This window comes from Xiphophorus hellerii, chromosome 15 (assembly GCF_003331165.1).
Source record: "Xiphophorus hellerii strain 12219 chromosome 15, Xiphophorus_hellerii-4.1, whole genome shotgun sequence".
In the NCBI taxonomy this organism is placed as follows: domain Eukaryota; kingdom Metazoa; phylum Chordata; class Actinopteri; order Cyprinodontiformes; family Poeciliidae; genus Xiphophorus; species Xiphophorus hellerii.
Genome location: NC_045686.1, coordinates 836,203 through 856,787, shown reverse-complemented (window position 1 = coordinate 856,787; position 20,585 = coordinate 836,203). Strand labels below are relative to the sequence as shown.

Here is a 20,585-nt window from a genome sequence, read left to right as displayed (position 1 = left end):
TTTTCAGTTTATTGACAAAGTATTGTGCACATTCGTAATGTAAACGCAGCTTCTGTTACTTTAAATAGATATACATTTATTTTATTACGGTAGCTTGGTGCTCTTGGGGGCCCCCTGGTGGTGTGGTGGTCCTAAACGACCGTTGAACTCACATTGCCGATTCTGACTTTCTTTGTTGGTCTATTTATTAAGGAGCTTTTACGATGTTCTTTTAGGGTACTGGAAGATGATTTGGAGCTCTCCTCCACCTACCTGACCAGCAGGCAGGAGGCTTCCTGCAGAGTGGAAGAGCTGAAGCACCAAGCGGAGCAGCTTCCATCTTTATTCCCCTGGCCGGGCTCAGCTGAGCGAGCGCAGGCCTGCTTTCTCGCCCGGCAGCTGCGGGTTGAATCTGAATCCCTGAAATTAACCTTAATCAGTCTGAATGAGAAGAGGATGGAGCTGGCTGAGAAAACCAGGAACGCCATCTGGAAAGATTCCTCTTGGGATGAGTTAGAAACCCGTTGGTCAGCACTTATGGCAGAAGTGAAGGTAAAATGATTTTCATAGTGACTGCCAATTGAGTTCATGTTAAAATGCATTAGAGATTGATAAATCTCTAATTTGATTTGTAACTTTTTTCTGTAAAACCTCATTTAAGAATGCAAAGACAAAAGACCACATATCCAAAATCAAACAAGTAAAAAGCTAAATGAATAATACATTCATTAATAAAATAAAATAAATTAAAGCTATGGTCTTTAACTCGGGGATTGTGAACCCTACAATGCAAAAACAAACTCGTACTGAGTATTTTTGGCCTAGTGTCAAGTAGCCCGCTAGCTCACTCACTCTTTGGTTGCCTAGCAACTCACCCACTCTTTGGTTACCTAGCAACAACCTGTTGCGTAACTGGCACAGCAGCAGTTTATAGTTCCGCCACCGTTACGTATAAAAAACAACAACGTGGAGAGAAAACTGGATAAAACAGGAAATCTTCTATATTTTCCGTTTTAAATTTTATATATTTAGATCTAAAAACTAACATGAATTATCAATATTGACTAATGTCAATATTGATAATATCGTCCAGCTCTAGGTGAATTGTTTTTATTTTTACATACTCTGTCTGATGATGTAATTGTTTCAATAATAAATGATTGATTGCTTGTCCTTCTTACCAAATTCTTAGTAGTAATTTTCTGGAAGGCCAGTTTTTAAAATATGCAGAAGTAGTGCTACTCTTACTTGAGTACAGGGCTCTCAGAGTTTGAGTTGCTTGGTCTGCCTGAAATGTCCGCAGGGTTTGTGCGCCCACCTGCAGAAAGGTTTGAGTAATGAGGAACAGTTCGGCCAGCTGCTGCAGGCCTGCCACCATCACTTGACAACCCTTCAACAGAGGATGACGGCTTGCCAGACCCGAACAGAAAGCTCCGGTGGGCTGACCTCTGATGCAGCATCTCTAGAGGTAAAACCCTTTAAGAAAGCTGACTCTGCATATTCTGTTTCCACCTATATCATGTTTCACGTTTCTCTTTTTCTCCATCCGCTTCCCAGGCTTTGCTGAAACAAGTAGCAGAAATTGAAAAGGAGCTTTTAGTGCTTGTAACGCTCAGGGATTCCCTCACAGCCAGCTGCACAGCAGAAGCCCAAGCCAGCCTTTCAGAGCAAATCAGTAACCTCCACAACCACAAGAGGGCGATAGAGCGTGCAATCCCTCTGCAGGAAGAAGCCTCCCTTTTACAGGCAGATCTAAGAGATCTCGCCAAAAATGTGGAGGAGCTGTCTGTGTTGCCAGATGTCTTCCAGCTGACACAGCAGTGGCGTTTGGTACAGGTAACATTAAAGAATACTGTGAAGTGTCACTACATCCCCACATAAACACATGTCAAAAACTGCACGCATGCTTTCAATAAAACAAACATTTGTGCTTCTCAGGGATGGGATAAAAAACTGACACAGCTGGATATCAGAGTTAATGCCCTGCAGAGGACGAGGGAAACACAGGAAGTGCTTCCTGCAGAAGCCATTTTTACTGTCAGTGCTGTTTGGAAAGAACTCCTCAGGTACATCGTCTCAGTTTATGACAGCAAATAAAGGCAGATGGGACTGTAACTGTGACAGAAAGCAGAGAATGGCTGATTTAGCAGAAGAAATGGAGAAAACAATGTTTTTCTTGTTTTATTATTTATTTCTGTAAATAAATATGTTTATTTAAAATATATTAATATATTGGTAAATTCAAATAAATTACTGAATTTTTGAAAATTCAATAAAATTATATAAAACAGACTGATCTGTTATATAGCTTTGTCAGTGGAGTATTAGGGTCACACTAAGAATATAACAATAATAAATTATGAGATTAAAGTCATAAAATTATGAGAATAAATTATAAAATTATGAGATTAAAGTCATAAAATTATGAGATTAAAGTCATGAAATTATGAGAATAAAGTCATAAAATTACTAGAAAAAAGTATGAGAATAAAATCATTACTTTAATATTATTATATCGACTATTTTCAAAATATCCTAACTTTATTCTCATATTATTTCAACTTTATTCTTGTAATGTTATGACAAGTTTTTCTTGTTATATTGTGACTTTATTCTCATACGACTTAATTCTCATTATACTATTATTATTATCTTAATTTTAATTTTTTATTTTTTACTAGTGTGACCCTCATACTCGTAGAGAGTCACACAGTTCATGGATATAGAAGTTTCTGTTACAGAAAGAAGAGAAAAGCTGTTCTAATTTCCATAAAAATTCACTTCCCATTAATTTTTTAAAAACATTTTGACTAAAAAACTGAATTCTCTCCTTTTTTGTGCCCTAAATCCAGCCTGAGGTCAGTTTTTAACCAGAAAAAGGAAGAATGCGTGGAAGTAACGGGTGAGACAGTGAGAGGCGTCATCAGAGATCTGCAGCTGTGGATCCAAGTAGCAAAAGTTCAGACGTCATCATCATCCAGTCAGGTAATTCACAAACGTTTCCAATGTTTTCCATTAAACGTGGATCAGGTTGAGATTTAAATTCAACCCCAAAAGTTAAGAACAAATGCTCCTAAAGTAATATGTTACTGCTATGTTATCGCCAACATTTATTGTTGTTCTGTTTTGATACATAAGCAAAGATTTAAGTTAAGTCAACTTTATAATGTAACATGAAGCTGTAATGTTAGAAATATCCGAAAATTTAAAGTTTTTGATCATTCAGAGTTGTTTCATGCGAACTTCAGTTTGCAAAGTCAGCTTCTTTTTTTTTTTTGCCAAAAATGTTCAAAGTTAAACTTTTTCTGCAAAACATGTAAATTTAAATTCTTAATTTTAATAAAAAATGAATGTAAATTATAATTTTAAATTAAAATTTACACATCTGAATAAATCTTTAATGATTAAGGGTTGTTTCAAAGTCCTTTTTTTTTGCCAATAATGTTCAAATTGAAACTTTTTCTGCAAATATTTTTGGATTTTAATTCACATGACTGAATCAATTTTTAATAATTTGGATTGTTTCATGCAAACTTGAGCTTGCAAAGTCCTTTTTTTGCCAAAAATGTTCAAATTTAAACTTTCTTTTACAAAACATGCACATAATTTTTTTTTACAATTTTTTATTTAAAATTAATGTAAATTACATTTTTAGATTTTAATTTACATGTCTGAATTATTTTTTATTGTTTCAGAGTAGTTTCATGCAAACTTGAGTTTGCAAAGTCCTTTTCTTTGCCAAAAATGTTCAAATTTAAACTTTTTCTTCAAAACATGTAAATTAAAGTTGTGACTCAGCTCTCTGAGCTTCTGTAAGTCAGAGAGGCTTCAGCCTCCAGTGCTTTTTTCGGCTGCACTTTGTGTTAATGACATGAAAATTACTTTTCCCTTTGTGCTTTTCAGGCCAAGCAGAACAGATTTTTCTCATGAGTTTTTTTTATTATTCTTTTATTCATTGAGCTTTAAAATGCCACAGATGGATCCATCCTCTAAATTATAATACAAGCGTTGAGACCTTTCCCCTCTTCGTTGTTCTTGTTAAAAATAAAAAACAGGATGCAGCTCATTCCATCTGGACGGTAATAGGCCGTATTTCAATCAGCTTCTTAGTGATAGTGATGTTTTCATAATTATAAAAAAACAAATATAAATGTAACTAAAGCTATTGTTTGCTCTCTCTCATAGGCGGTTCTGGATGAAGGTTTAAAGCTTCAAAACAAACTTTACGACGTTCTTTCCCAGCAGAACATTCTGGTAAATTGTGTGGGTGAAGAAATGACGAAAACGCTGGTGAAAAGCGCTTCAGAGGTTTTGATGGAAAGTCGAGGCCTGGTGAGAATATTCCTAGTTCAAGAAGAATTAAGTTACAAGTGTCAAACTTATGGCCCCGGGGGCCAAATATGGCTCATATTAGCTTTTTATGGACCTTCAGAATAACAGTTGTGTGCTTAAATATCATTTCATCAATCAAATCAAAGCATTTTGTCTCAGCATATTGCCACATTACATCAGTCAGTCCCTCCACTTGGTCACTATTCCACAAAATCCATGCAAAATCAACAAATTGTTTTATGCTAATGTATAATTGTGAGTTTATTGCAAAATTTCCACAAAAATGTTCACAAATATTACTAACTCCCACCTGCTGGTGGCAGTATTTCCTACATCTACTACACCGCTTTGATGTCTGTGATTGATACGGCGAGTGAAAGGTAATTTATAAGTACATATATCGCAAAATGTCTTACAAATATTTAAACAGCTCTGGAAAAATTAAGAGACCACTTACAATGATCAGTTTCTTTTATTTTACTTTTTATAGCTAAATAATAAAATAAATACATTTTTAAAAATCTAGAATAAATATATATACGTATATAAGAGACACTATAAGAACAAATAAAATGTGGCTAATTTTTACTAAAAATCTAATTTTTTCTGTCTAAATATATATCTATACAGCTCTGGGAAAAATTGGAAACAACTTAAAATGATCAGTTTCTTTTATTTTACTTTTTATAGGTCTATGTTTGAGTGAAATGAACATTGTTATTTTATTCTATGAACTACTGACAACATGTCTCTGAAATTACAAGCAAAAATTTGGTATTTATTTGCAGAAAATGAGAAATGGTCAAAATAAGAAAAAAAGATGCAGTTATTTCAGACCTCAAATAATGCAAAAAAAAAAACAAACAAGTTCATATTCATTTAGAAACAATAATACTAATGATTAACTCAAGAAGAGTTTTTACAAATATTTATATATTTGTGAATTTGATTGCAAAGACCATCACAGAATCAATCATGAAATCCTGGAGGGAGTGATTAATGTGAAAACAATTTAAATTTAATTTAATTTAAGGACGTACATCTCAAATCCACACATTGCTATTTATTAATATGTTTGTTTTTTGGGGGGGTTTAACAGGTTAATCAAATGCAAACAGAATTGCCAAACGGAGGTAATGAAGAAAAAACAGCTGGAGATGTTTGTGATCCCAACTCAGACAGACACCAAGATGGCTGGGAAACGTTACACATCCCAACCAAACTGCTCACTTTTCAATCAGGAGTATTGAAGAATGAAACTGATGCCACTAAACCGAATCAAGAAAATATCCCTGTTATTTGTACAACAGCTGTTTTAGACAATATTCCAGCCCTGTGTTCAGAAAGTCCAGATGTTTTCGGTTCAAAGGAGCCTCCATCTGCTTCAGGAGAAATTAACCATCAGATTGCTGTTGAGTCAGCGGACATGATAGTTTCTGAAAATATTACAGGAACAATCATATCCGCCTCACTGAACACTGAAGAAGCCTTAGTTTTAGAACCGTCTTATTCAGACAAAATCAACAAAATCAAATTACCGATCATCTCGTCCCCCAAGGAATCGACTGAAGCAGCCATTCCTGAGATCAACAATGTGTCCTGTCCTCTGCCGATCCATTCAGATGGTCTTGATGCCTTAAAAGAACATTCTGATGTCTCAACAAAAGTATGTACAGTTGAACCGGAAATGGAGAATGAAAAAAGGGAAAAAGAGCTGATTGAAATCACAGAAAAAGCAACTAGATTTTCCACAGATTCAGTCCAGTCAGAGTCGGACCAAACACTCTTAAAAACCTGCAAATCAGAGACTTTTAATGCAGGTGCAAGAGAACAAGAGGAGCATAATAGGCAAGTCAGTGGAAGCCAAGATAAAGTGTTCACTGTAGTTTTGGAGCTGCAGTCGTTTGACATCCAGCAAAGTGGATATGTAGGAGATCAACACTGTAAAACAAGTTCAAACGCAGGATTTCTTGAGAAGAAACCAAGACTCAACCCTGAGTTAGACGGAAAACCTGCAGAGCAAAAAGGTTCAAGCAGGCAGTCAGAAAACAAAGAGACTCAACCAACCCATGCAGTAAAGAACGATGAAGCTCTGACTCTTTCTAAATCTGACTCCAAATGTGAGTTTGGCGTTGAAACAGGTGAAAAATTCCCAGTCAGCACATCTTGGGCGACTGCCTGTCAGTCTTTGGGAAAAACTGTGCCTCCTGCCCTGAGCTCTGCAGAGGATTCGGTGCCAAATCGAGATGAAAAAGAAACCGAAAAACAAATTGATGCAGCTGACAAACAACTGACAGCTACCGACAGTGCAATGAGCAGAGGTGGAGCAGGTGAGGGGGCGACGCGAGGAGGAGCTAACGACTCTGAATGTACAGACGGGAAACTCTGTGCAATACCCACTGGACAAGATGGCACCTCACTGCTACGTGAAGGAAAGAAATGGAAACAAAATGGAGCACTGAAAGAAATGCTGTTGCCACTGGGAAAGGTGAGCTAATGGTTTATTTGTTAGCACATTTAAAAAGTTTTTTCACTTCTTTTCCTTTTTAAGTAGGAATAAATGGAATAGAAATGACAAGAATACCTGGATAAACAATAATTAAGACTTTCTATTCACTACATTATCAATCAGTCCATCAATCAAATTTTATTTATATAGCACATTTCAGCAGCAAGGCATTTCAAAGTGCTTTACATCATAACAAACACAAAAACACAAAGTCATGCAACATAGAATCAACAATCAAAATATTACATTAAGCCAAGCTCCATCATTAAATTTGTAATTGATTACATTTCAAATACAATTCTAAACAGGTGGGTTTTTAGTCTAGTTTTAAAGGAAGTCAGTGTTTCAGCTGTTTTACAGTTTTCTGGAAGTTTGTTCCAGATTTGTGGTGCATAGATGCTGAAAGCTGCTTCTCCTCGTTTGGTTCTGGTTCTGGGGATGCAGAGCAGAACCAGAACCAGAACCTGAGAGGTCTGGAAGGTTGATACAACAACAGATCTTTAATGTATTGTGGTGCTAAGCCGTTCAGTGATTTATAAACTAACAACAGTATTTTAAAGTCTATTCTTTGAGCTACAGGGAGCCAGTGGAGGGACTTTAAAACTGGTGTTATGTGCTCTATCTTCCTGGTTTTAGTGAGAACGCCAGCAGCAGCATTCTGGATCAGCTGCAGCTGTTTGATTGATTTGTTGGACAGACAAATCCCATTAGACCCATTTATATCAGATATAGACAATCCTTTTGGCTCCCATGTCAGAATAAACGCTAAAATCTGTCCATAGACAGCTCCATCCAATGTTACTTCCATAAAAAGTTTGGCAAAAATCCAAGCTGCGATTTTTGCGTAACAAATTTTGCAATTTTACAGCTCCACCTACAGGTGGACGTTGAAAAAAACTAGCTAGATATGGTCAATATTGTGTTTCTAATTGGCTAGATATGGTCAATATTGTGTTTCTAATTGGCTAGATATGGTCAATATTGTGTTTCTAATTGGCTAGATATGGTCAATATTGTGTTTCTAATTGGCGGTATGAAGGAAATTGTGGATTATTGTTACGGTTTTAAAATTATGGGTAATTTCATTTTGCAACTACGTGTGTAGCAATGTGTAATTAGCTTTTATTACTTTGTAATTGGGCAAAAAATAAATAAATCCACCACCATAATTTTTTTGTTTCTTCCTTAGTGTATATGGTACCAGGTTTTATTTTCTCAGAGTTGATTCTAGGGGGTGAGATTAGTTTTGGTTAATCCAGTTTTTGTGGCAAATATTCCAGACAAACAACTTTGACACAATGGCTCATCTACTGGAGAATCTTTCTAAGAAACTTTGCCACATCAGTTTTGTTAATGTGATTTCTAAGTTTGGAGTTATAAGCTGAAGCTATAGCGCCACCTACAGATGGATGTGGCTGAATATTTGCATCTGAGTTGTGGTGTGAGTACTGAACCTGGAGTTTCAGGGCCGTGACTTGCATTGGTCGTTCGCTCGCTCCCGCAGGCTCAGAATCCTAAATATAAAGGCGATCAGGTTAAGCACTCTTCTGAAGAATAAATTTATTTTTTCCTTATGGATAACTACATGCAGATTAAGACAACAAACTGTTCTCAATTCTTTAAAATTTTTTTATAAAGTAAGGTTGACATTTACAAACATGTCTTGTAGTCAAGTGTGAGAGACAACAAGACATAAAAATGACATTTTAAAGCTGTAATTTTATGCTAAACTGTATTCTGCTTTTACAAGAACAGATTTGCATTTATGTATTTTTTTTATTTTTATTTTTTCTTACCTTATCATTTATTGTTTGAATGCCTCCCATCTGCCAAAGTTGACTTTAAAGCATTGGCCATCCACCAAAAAGCAGCTAAATTTGAGCAAAATCCTGAACAATTTGAGGTTGGTGCCAAAGCAGCTTTCACTTCCTTTCACTTCTTACGGTTGTTTCTGGATGCCTGAAATATTTCTTTAGGAATTTGTCAAAAAGAATATTTGTCATTACACCATCGTTCGTTATCTTGGCTAGCATCTGGTTTCTGTTTACAGTGTTAACCGTTCAGCCAGAAAAGTTCGGCTTTTGTGTACCTTTACAGATAGCCAACATGCACAGGTGCAGAAGAGCGTAAAAGAATGGGCTTGTTCTCTTTCACATTTTGAATTGACCAGCTGACCAATCAGAGCAGGCTGGGTTTTTGGGACGGAGCTCTTAAAGTGACAGGAGCAGAAATGTGGTACTCCTGTAGGAAATCGAAACAACAATAAAATAAATAAACTTCTGCTTCTGCACAAGACAAAACCAATTTTGTTTTGTGTCAGACTTTCTTTTTGGGCCATATCAACATCATAAATGTTCTCAAAGGGTAGATTGTATCAGAATGTATTGATAAAACGCATTAACAAGCAGTTAAAATATTAATAAATAGCTGAATTTGATGAATTCTTCTTAGATTTAAATATTGAGTTTTTTCAAACTGATCAATTCCTCCAGGATTTTGATTGTTTTTCTGATATTTTGCAGTTAAAATCTGAATATTTAGAAACATTTGAAAGATATTTTGCGCCATATTGTGTAAGATGGTAATTGTGACTTTTTACGTACTTACCATATGGATCACAGACTAAAATTGACATTAAATAAGGAAGCAGTGGAGTAGAAGTAAAAACTACTACCACTTTAGGTTTTGAACATTTTTGCAGAAAATTTGCAATGAATTCATAATTATGCATTAGCGCAAAAAAAGTGTGACAATCTGGTTATTTTGCATGAATTTCAGCAATTGTGGAATCACAAAACAACCAAAGAGATTGATTGATGTACTTTGGGAGTATAGAAGTTTCTACAGGGCCACATAAAAAGCTATGGTGGGCTGGATTTGGTCCCCGGACCTTGAGTTTGACACCTGTGCTTTAACTGAAGCTCATTTAACAGTTGTATTTTGATCATTAGTTGACTATAACCATTTTTGAATTGCTATATTTTTTAAACTTTTATCAAAATCTATAAATCAGGTACATAAATTCAATAAAAATATCCCTTTTTTAGTTTTCTTAGCCATATTAGTATTAAAAATACAGTTTTTCTAAGTGTCTTCTCCATTTTTCCATTTCCTTGTTACAAATCATTTTGCGTGTTTCCATTCTTTCACCGCATAGAAAACAGCCACAATACACACCTTCGTCTTTCCCCTGATGTTTAGCAAGGCGACTCCCTTCTTTTGTAAGCTGCTAACGTTTTTGGTTTCAGTCCAGTTTGGCCACACTGTAAAAAAACAGAGTCAGCGTTGTTTTATGTGAGCAGACGGGGAATCCTTCACCCCCAGGGCTTCCTTCTCTTCATCACTCACTCGGGCGCATTCTTGTGTTAACTGCACTGACTGGCTGAGCCACTGACAACCTGATATTTGCACCGGCGGAGGCGGGAAAAAAAAGAACAGGAAGCACTGTTATTATCTGTGGACAAACATGGGGAAAGGCTAAAATGTGACGCCACTCCTGGCTTCTTTCTGTGTAGCTTCAAAGCCAAACAGTCATGGAGTCGGAGCGGACCCCGCCGGGCTCAGCATGCGGCCCCGGCGCTGAAGTGTTGACAGGTGGATCACTGGGAAGCTACAAGTACAGCTCCGCCTTGCAGGACAGTTTATCAGCGATTCAGGCGTCGGTGGAGCAAAGTAACATTTTACAGGTGAATTTTTTCTCGTTTTAATGCAAAATCTGAACACAGCTTCTGTTCTAAACTAAGTCACAAATATTATCTCCTATACTGTTGTTCACATTTAATACATAATCTGGCAGTTTTGTTGCAAAATAAAACATTTTTTGAAACAAGTTCAAGTTTCTGTTTCCAAATGAAAGGTTAAATAATTTCTGATGTCAGAGTGAGAAGAAAAGAGTTGACTGATGTTTGTGTATTCCCATGATGCTGCCTAACAGGAAGGATTTATGAGAGAGTCGTTTCCTGTTGAGTCTTTAGTCTAATTACACTTTATGTAGATCAAGATAAAAGAGCAGTTATGTTAGAATAATGACTTTTTGTATGATTGTTCGAGATCGTTGATATTTGATATCGATATTTAGGCCTGTCACGATAGCAAATTTTGCTGAGTGATTAATTGTCTCAAAAATTATTGCGATAAACGATAATATTGTTTGAAGACCTTTTAACACTGATGTAATGGAAATGACGTAATAATGCATGCGATTTCCTGCCAAAGATAGATACACTTTATTTTCAAAAGAACATTTAACACTGGAGCTGATAAACAAAATAAACAAAACAACCAAAAACAAAAATAAAATGGATTCTCAGTCTCCATTAACAAAAAACTCACTTGAAAAAAAAAACTAAACAACATAAAGTAAAAGTGGAAATAAATACTGCATTCAACCAAAAGAGTGCAGATAATGAAGTCTGTATATTGTGTTGCCCTTCAGTAATAATTAGATTTAAATAGAGAAGATGGGCACATCGACTACCTGATGCAATAATTCACACTACATGATTTTTTGCTCCTATTTTTCCCCTTACAACAATCTTAGATCGTTGGTCTTTCTAAGATTGTGTTTTGTGTTACGGTAGATCGTCGTTTCCGCTCCGATCTAAATCAGGGTTTTTCCCCGACTGCGAGCTTAACGCTTCCTGTTGAATGTGACAGGTAGCCAATCAGAAAGCGTGGATTCTCCTCTGAGCTTTCTGAGGGGAAATTACGGAGGGGAATCCCAAACAGCTGACATGGCGCAACCTGAAGTCCAGCGGACATTGGAGATGATATGTGGAAACAACATTAATGTTTATTCAACATGCAAAGAATATAGAAATGACAAGAGGAGGAGTTGGAGCGAAATTGCTGCCGCAGTTGATAAACCCGGTAACTTTTCAGCTGTTCTTCCTTAACGTGACGTAAACAGGTTCTAATGATTTTCATTCAGTCAGGACTTTACGCTGACACTAGCCACATGCATTGCAGGTAGATTGTAGTAAAGCATTGATTAATGCCTGATTTTAAAATTAGTTAACTGGACTTGTAGCCATTATTTTGTGCCCATTGTTGGACACCACACGGCAGGACCGAACCCGATGGAACCGTTATACCTAGGATTTCTGTCGGCTAATGTGTGGTCTGTCAGGTTTTAAAAATGGGCCGACAATCGGCCGACAGCTCTAAGATCTTGCAGGATAAGATGCGCTGGGCTTTACACTAAGGAAATGAGGAAGGGAGGATCAGTGGAGAGCACCGGAGTTTAGCCTTTTTTCATTCTGTGTCATCAACAGAAAGAGAAAAAGGCCGGAAGAGACGATAATGCCGATAATTAAAATGACGTCGATAGTTTTAATTTATCGTACGATTAATCGATTTACCGTTTATCGCGACAGGCCTATCGATATTCATAATGTTTCTTGACTTATTTATGTGTAAAAGTGAACAATTTGCACATCACATAAACTTTGGGCTTCTTTTGCGAAAAAGATCAACACAAATTAGTTCATAACTGAAGTGGAAAACAATTTTTATACATAAAAATCTCAAAAGTGTGGTGTGAATTTTTATTCATCTGCACTTACACTGCAAAAACACAAAATCTTACCAAGTATTTTTGGTCTAGTTTCTAGTGGAAATATCTTTGTACACTTGAAATGAGACAGACTAGCTTAAAAGTAATGTTTCAGTGTTGTTTTAAGTAAATAATTCCTTATTATTGATGAAAAAGCACATGAGAAAGTGTCTTTTTATAAGTTAAATAATCTGCCAATGAAAAATGAACTTTTTCAACAGTATAAAGGAATTATTTACTTAAAACAAGCTCCTATATTTGGCTAAAAAGTTACTTTTAAGTTACTTTGGTCTCATTTCAAGTTTATTTTATGATATTTGCACTAGAAGCTAGACCAAGACATTTGGCAAGATTTTGTATTTTTGCAGTGCACAGCTGCAGTTTTTGGGTTATACCCGTTCTTCTTCCCAAAACAAGTTTAGTCAAATTGGATGGAGAGAATTTGTAAAAATCACTTTTTTAAGCTTTGTAACAGATTTTTAAGTGATTTATGGTGTAAATTTTGACTCAGCCATGTCTTAGTAGGCTTTCCGTTGTTCCTTGCAGTTGTTTCAGAAGATTTATGAAACTTTATTCCATGAAATGTTCAAGAGTTGCTTCATAAACTTTGCCATAATTTTATATTTGACCTGTCTGCTGTGTTTCTTGGTCTTCATTTATTTACTACTGTTGTCTAACAAACCTCTGAGGCATTCACACAACAACTGGGAATAAATTACACCCAGTATTACAACATGCACTCTGTAATTATGTGGCTTCCAAAGGCAAATTGCTTCACTGAGTTTTCTTTAGGAGGATCAGAGGGCTGGAGGTTGAATCCAAATGCAGACTTTTAGTTTATTACTTTAATTTGTAAAAAATGTAAAATCTAGGCACATTTCCCCTATATTTATGATACTTTGTTTGAGACTATAACATAAAATCCAAATATAATTTAAGATTTATAGCTGTAATATGGCAATATGGAAAATTACCATCATTTTCTTTCTTTATCATGAAATCATATTAATAGCACTTTACTTTCTCTGTTGACTTTGTTGCTCCAAGGTTGTCAGAAGGACTGGAAATGGATTTTATGTGCACTTTTAGGTTCATTTTTTATTTTCTTCTTAGAAAATGCCTCATATGGACCTGAGTTGGTACCTGACGTCCTCACCTGGTGATGCAGACATTCGATTAGCACGGACAGTTCAGCGTGTTCTTGCTTGCCGATATCAACCTGCACGCCTCAATGCTGCAGCTATGGCTAAACAGCAGGAGGAAGCGCAGGTATGTGAAGCACTTAAGAATTATTCCCTCACATTTTACATTAGTCTCCTTAGTCAAAACTTTTTTTTTCCTGTAAAAAAAATGTTTAAGAACTGATTTTTCTCAAAATTGATCAAAAACATTGGGTTTCAGTGACTGCCACTTCGGCCTTACTTGATGTCAAGTGATTAATAAGGTGATTAACAAAAAGTCACATAAGCGCAAATATTCTGAAAAATTCCTTACAAATATTTATAAATTAGTGCCACAAAATCTGTGATTTTAATTGCAAAAAAACACAAAAACAATCAAAATCCTGGATGGACTGACCAGTGTGAAAATATGTTTAATATTATTTAATTTTAAGAAACACTTATTGAATGCTGAAACAAACAGTTGTTAACATTTTAACAGTTTAATGGGTTTCATCAGTACATTCTGGCAGATTATTCTGATTTTTGATTTGGCCCAAAATGAACATGAGCTTCACACCCCTGATCTTTGGTGTTTGAAAAGGGCCGGGAAAATCACAAAGGACTCCACTCACCCAGCACACACACTCTTTTCCCTCCTGCCCTCTGGGAGGCGCTACAGAAGCCTACGGACCAGAACCACCAGGCACCGGAACAGCTTCTTTCCCACAGCTGTCACGCTTTTGAACGCCTCCTGACATAAAACATAAACTATAAGGACTGTACTCCCCTATCCTCTCATACAACAATAACACATGGACTATCCTCACACACACACACATCACGGACTGTTTTCTTCACACACACATACAACCTGTAAATTTTATTTGCCATTATTTATCTATAATCCATTCCCTAACATTCTTGTATATTCTGTATAATCTGTATAATCTGTGCATATAGCTCCCATATTTATATTTATATTCATACACAATATCTATATCTCTTGCTATAACCCCTTATAGTCCATACATACATAGTCTTGTACATCTGTAAATAAATATTTATATCTCGTAGAGCACTTCTGGATAGATGCAAACTACATCTCGTTGCTTGTACTTGTGACAGTGCAATGACAATAAAGTTGAATTCTATTCTATTCTAATTCATTAAATTTTTATGACTGCAACATCTAATGTTGAAAAGCTGATGTTTTTCTTACTGAAGCACTTTTGGTTTAGCTTTTGCCAAACTAATCTTGAGCTTTTCTTTCCCTTTCATTGTGCTTCTTTTAGGAGTACAGGCGATCCGTGCAGGAGCAAGTGGCTTCCATTAAAAGCAACGTGACAACGGTTTCAGACCCAAAGGCTTCAGAAAGAGCGGAGGGAGAATGGAGCTCAGCCCTGCTGGATGCCTCTGCCACCGTTCAGGTCAAAGCAGCTCAGCTGGATCTGGTCAAGCAGTATCACCTGCAGAAGAACACCACCAGAGCTTTCCTTGAGGTCGTAGCAGCGGAGAAGGATAAGATGAGCTTGTAAGCGACCTGTTATGCAAAATTCACTTTTTACATGTTTTTTTACACTTTAATTTGCATTTCTGCTGCTTCTAAAACCAGCCCAAGCACTTAAAAAAACAGATAGTTTTTAGCATTAAGTTGATGTTTTTGTTGTCTGAAAATGAACCCTTTCTAAAACTTAAGTCACACTGCGACGTTACCTAGCAACCCAAGTGGCGTTCCAGTACGTTTGTTCAGCTTTTTTTAATGCTGCATGTGCTGTACAATGGCTGCTGGAAAAGACAAGTGTTTTGTTGTTGACTTACTATTAAGAAACCACTTGCTGCATTTTTGTTGGTTGTGCAGGAGGCTCCACTTCTGATTTTCAAAGATGTGCAGTTGTATAATTGCACATCTGTTGTGTGAGTGTAAACGTTGATTAAGGGGCGTGGCCAGCAGCAGCTTATTTGGATTTAAAGTGACAGATCGCTAAAACAGCTCATTCTGAAAGTAACTCAAATTGGCAGAATCTGAGCAGAATAAAATCTCGATTTGTGTAAAAAAAATAAATTTATGAACATTTTATAAATCTGTTCAAGGAAGCATAATAGGGTGTTCTCGTCACCCTTAAATTATTTTATCATGTCTTTTATAATTCATGTGTTAATCTAATATCATTTTGTGTTGGTCTTTACTTTTTTTTAGAAGTGTTTTGGGAAGCAGTTCCCTTCAAGAGGAAAAACTGAATGCATTGCTGCAGACCATGGAGCAGAAGAAGTCAATGCTGGAAGATTTGCTCTGCCTAAGCAGCCAGTTGTCAGTCCACCTGAGTGATGCGGAGAGTTCAGGTGTTCTCGTTGCTCAGCTTGGTGATATCCAGGAGGAATGGAGGCTTCTTAACGGAAGCATCAAAAGAGCACATCAACAGGCGTCAAATTCTGCATCTCAGTCGAAACTTGTTTTAAAAGAGGCTGCTGAGCTTAAAGTCAAACTTGAAGTTCTTTTAAAATCTGAAATTGACAACATAAGTTGTTTAGACTTAGCTTGTCTGACCACAGAGCTAAAAGTGTGCAACCAGCTCCTCCTGCATTTACAGTCCCAGGCCGGTGCCCTCATCTGCTTTTCTCTGGGTCCGAAAGAAAAGGCTGCGATTGAAGAAAAGATTCAAGATCTGAAATCTTTGCTCCATGTCACTAAAGAGAAGCTCAACTCTTTGCCAGAAATCTGTGGAAGTGGATCTACAAGTAAAATCAACAAGCAGCTACAGGACATGATCAATTTGACAAAACAAGCAGAAAATCATGTCTTTACTGGGAAAAAGTTGTCTGTTTTTCCTGAGCAGGCTCATCTTCAGATTGATGAATTGAGGAAATTTCACATGGAAATGTTATCTAGACGAAGCAAGATAAAAATGCAGGTTGGAGAGCTAAAGAGTAAAGCTACTGAAATAGAAAATCAGGAGTTAATAAAGACTGTAGAGCTGTATGAAACTGTTGCTGACAGGTTGGGTCGTGTTCTTGAAGCCATGAAAAAGGGTCTTGATGAAAGAGAGAAGGTTATGTGCGAGTTTGGTAGGTTGGATGACTGGGTAGCAGAAACGTACGTGAAAAGAGAGACTCGCATCAATGTTGAGAATGTTTCCAAAGCTGACCTCAGTAAATTGGAAATGGAGCTAAAAAGTCATCAATTAGCAGCAGTGGAGCTGGAAACCCAACTCAGATTAGTGGACGCACTTTCAGAAAGTTGCACAAAATTAGCCGTTGAGCTGAGTCCCACTGAGAGCCGCTACCTTGGCAACAGGCTTTCAGGCCTTTCGGCAGAATTAGACGGACTGCTAGCTCATGAGAAAGCCACCTGCTGGGAATTAAAGGAGCTAATTCATGAGAGAACATCTTCCAATGAGGAGTTAGCTACCATTCAGGCTAACTTGGAGAAAACATCTGCTGATCTGGAGAAGCAGAAGTTCCCTTTCACCAAAGAGACGATGTTAGTTATTACACAGTTGGAGCACAAGCTAATGGAGCATCAGTGGGAAGTTCAAGAGCTACAGCATTGCCAGGAGGACCAGAGAAACTCTGTGCTCTGCTCTATTGGTGAACTACAGGACCAGTGCAAAGCTCTCAGAATAAACACCGTGGAGCAAGAGAGATATGTTCACCACAGAGGACAAATAGAGGAATCCATGGAGATCGCCAAAACTCAACTCCAGGAGGCTAAAAACCAATCGGTGAGCGCGGCTGAGAGGTTCAGATTGAGTCAAACGCTGCTGGTCGAACTCGCGATGGTCAACACCCAATGCCAAGAGACAGCGGATCAGCTGGAGGTGATCACCCCTGAGTTAGAGCCGTCTGAGCTTAACGCAGAGAAGAAGAAGCTTCATGACATGGTGGAAATGCTGCTCTGCTGGGAGCAATCTGCCACGGATCAAATCAAAAATCTGGAGGCCAAGCTTTTACCAGGTCTCCAGTTCAAGTTTGAGCTTCCGGCATTGATGGATCTGTTGCAGAGAGCTAACAGGCAGCTGGAGGAAACCAGACGCGTCAAACCTGATAAGAAAGCAACAGATGATGCAGTGATTCAGTGTTGGGTCATCAGGAGAAATGTAGAGTCTGGGATGAGGGTGTTGGAAGATCTGGCACAGAGAGACAACGTTAGCCTGGAAGACTACAATGAGCTGTATTCTCTCAGAGACGCAGTAATGCAACAGTCCCACTCATGGATGGTAAGGCAGTCAATACCTTAAAGCTGCAGACAAAACAAATATGTTTTTTACTTATGAAACTGTCACCATGTCATGACAGATAATCTGTGAAAAGATCAATCTGCTCCACCTCTTTCCTGTGCTACTATTGCCATCTGAAAAAATGCACCAAAAGCAACCAATCCGAGCCAGGAGGCGGGTCTTAGCGCTGTCAATCAACATCATGTACTGTGGAGAATTTATCCGTTCTCCCTGCTAAGTTCTTGATGTATGAGGTTGAAGAAGAGTCAGTGAGTTGAATTCATGAATTCCATTTCTCATGCTACCTTTAGGAGCTAGCAGGACGAAATGGCATCAAGCAAAAGTTTTCCATTCTCTTTGTTAGCCTCTATCTAAGCTATGCCTTAAAGAGGGCGTTCCCTAGTGTGTCATCGTGTTTCCTAACATGTCATTTCCTTTAGCTTTAGCTTTGCAACTAGCTAAAAGAGATAGAAGGAAAACATAGAATTATTTATTCTCAACAGTACTCACTGGTAAAGGTGCTAATGAAGGTGAAACGACTTACTGTCAATGGAAAACCGTTTATCTGCTAAGCTAACTAGCTCGAGCATTAACTACACAAGCGATGCTAATTAGCAAAGTGATTGACAGCATTAAACCCCGCCCCCTGGTTGGTTGTTTCTAGTTAGCACCGGGAAAAGACAGAGGAACCCAATCTTTTCACAGATTATCTTTTCACAGAAACGGTCAAAACATAGTGACAGTTTCAACAAATATGTAGTAAGTTACACACTGCAGCTTTAAATAGTTTTTGATTCACTCATTTGGAAGATTTTGTAAAACATTTTTAATGTGTCCAACAGGTCAGTCTGTCTCAGGCCAGGGAATCCCTTAAAGATTACCAGTGGGCTGCTCAGGGAGCAATAAACTTCCTCCATAATGCCGAGGCGACCTTCATGTCGGCTCCCGGAAGCTTTTCGGATTGCACCCAGGAGCAAAGACAAACCCAACAGGCTTTGGAAGCTCTTGAAAACGGCTTTCAAGCTCATATAAACCATCTGATGGAGCGAGTGCCGCAGGAACGCTGTCTCTCACGACCGGATACCGAGCTCCTTCACATCAATGTCCTCAGCCAGTTGTTAGTTGGAAGAGCTGTACTGGAAGCTCAGGCAAAACTCAGAATGGAGCGTTTGCAGAGGTACTAGATATCACTATACAGTACAGACCAAAAGTTTGGACACACCTTTTAATTCAATGAGTTTCCTTTATTTTCATGACTATTGACATTGTAGATTCACACTGAAGGCATCAAAACTATGAATAACATGTGGAAATATGCACTAAACAAAAAAGTGTAAAACAACTGAAAATAGCCCTTATATTCTAGTTTCTTCAAAGTAGCAACCTTTTGCTGTGATTACTGCTTTGCACACACTCTGCATTTTCTTGATGAGCTTCAAGAGGTAGTCACCTGAAATGGTTTTCACTTCATAGGTCAACCTGCCCTGTCAGGTTAATAAGTGGGATTTCTTGCCTTATAAATAGTCATGAAAATAAAGAAAACCCATTTTAATTAGAAGGTGTGTCCAAACTTTTGGTCTGTACTGTATGTCTAAGATGTATTTATATGCTTGTTTTGTTTACACTTCCTGTTCTTACAGGTGTGAAATAAGACAGAAAACCCATAGAAAGTGGCATGGAGACATTAAACAGGAAGTATTGCAGTTTGAAGCCAAGCTTTCAGGATGTGCATCAGAGAAAGTCACGTCATATGATGAGTGTATCGATCAGAAGAAGAGAGTGAAGGTAGGTCAGATGTAGAAAATCTGCTAGAACCTTGAAATAGAGCTACAAGGCCTGATACTCCAGTAGACTCGGTTCAATTGGGAACCAAAATGGAAACATTCATTACATTTTCATTTAGTGTGGTTCACTTTCACACTGCACTGTGTCAAACCAACCAAAGCTTTCTAAAAAATCTGTTCCCCCTCCTCACCTGCGGGGGCGCTGCACCAAGAACAACTGAAGGAAACGGCACAAAAACCTCTGAAGACATGAGCGCAACTTTCTTCTTCGCAAAATGTAAAAAAAAAATGGAGTAGCGTCAGATTTTAGAGGTGGTAGGATTTCTGTTTTGTCTTTGGTAAAAAACCACAAGCCATTTCCTCTGCTATTGCTAAAATCACAGGTTTGTTGTGGTTGCATTTACCCAGAATGCCCTACGACGCTATAGTTTGCTTCCTGATTTTGGAGTTGTCTCAGATTCACATGTTATCCGAACCACACCAGAGTTCACTTCAGCCAAACCCAGACCATGGCTTGTAAATAGACTATATTTAGAGTTAAATTAACTACAGCGATTTATTCAGGCCAGTGTAGGTAAAAAATAAAAAGGCGTAAATTTCCACCAAAAGTCTTGGAAACTTTGAAAATAATCTTAGAAAAATTCTAGAAAAACATGGACATTTCTGAGCTTGAAAAGTTGAAAATTTGCTAGAAAAAACAAACAAAATTTTGAGATTTATCTGAGAATTTTTCTACCAAGAAGCCTTGGAAATTTCGGATTTCACAAGAAGAAAATGTTTGACTTTTGAATCTCTGAAATTTCCAAGTTTTTTCTAGAAAATTTCTGAGACTATTGTTAAAATTTCTGATTTTTTGTGCCGTAAATTTACTCCCTTTGTTTTTCTACTTAAAACGGCCCTGATAAACTGTCGTATATTCACAGCTCCCCAAATAAACCAAACTTTCCAGACAAAAGTTCAATTAAAGCAGGGCTGATGTGGATGCTTAAATAGTTACCCCTCTATTTCGAGTTGCCTACATCCTTTGATTACAATTGCACTGCCTTTTTA

General features: G+C 37.4%; 1 protein-coding gene across 12 annotated transcripts in view; it reads left to right on the top strand.

The window, feature by feature from the left end:
• syne2a (spectrin repeat containing, nuclear envelope 2a) overlaps nt 1-20,585 on the top strand; it is a 141,450-nt gene that overhangs the window by 57,374 nt on the left and 63,491 nt on the right. For all 12 annotated transcript variants that reach the window (XM_032585364.1, XM_032585368.1, XM_032585371.1 and 9 more), the window contains 13 exons: nt 216-531; nt 1,283-1,447; nt 1,537-1,815; nt 1,918-2,045; nt 2,832-2,964; nt 4,165-4,311; nt 5,411-6,799; nt 10,336-10,506; nt 13,488-13,643; nt 14,830-15,068; nt 15,735-17,751; nt 18,594-18,928; nt 19,392-19,536. In XM_032585364.1, coding sequence (XP_032441255.1) covers nt 216-531; nt 1,283-1,447; nt 1,537-1,815; nt 1,918-2,045; nt 2,832-2,964; nt 4,165-4,311; nt 5,411-6,799; nt 10,336-10,506; nt 13,488-13,643; nt 14,830-15,068; nt 15,735-17,751; nt 18,594-18,928; nt 19,392-19,536 — 5,620 coding nt within the window. The remainder of the gene's footprint in view (nt 1-215; nt 532-1,282; nt 1,448-1,536; nt 1,816-1,917; nt 2,046-2,831; nt 2,965-4,164; nt 4,312-5,410; nt 6,800-10,335; nt 10,507-13,487; nt 13,644-14,829; nt 15,069-15,734; nt 17,752-18,593; nt 18,929-19,391; nt 19,537-20,585) is intronic.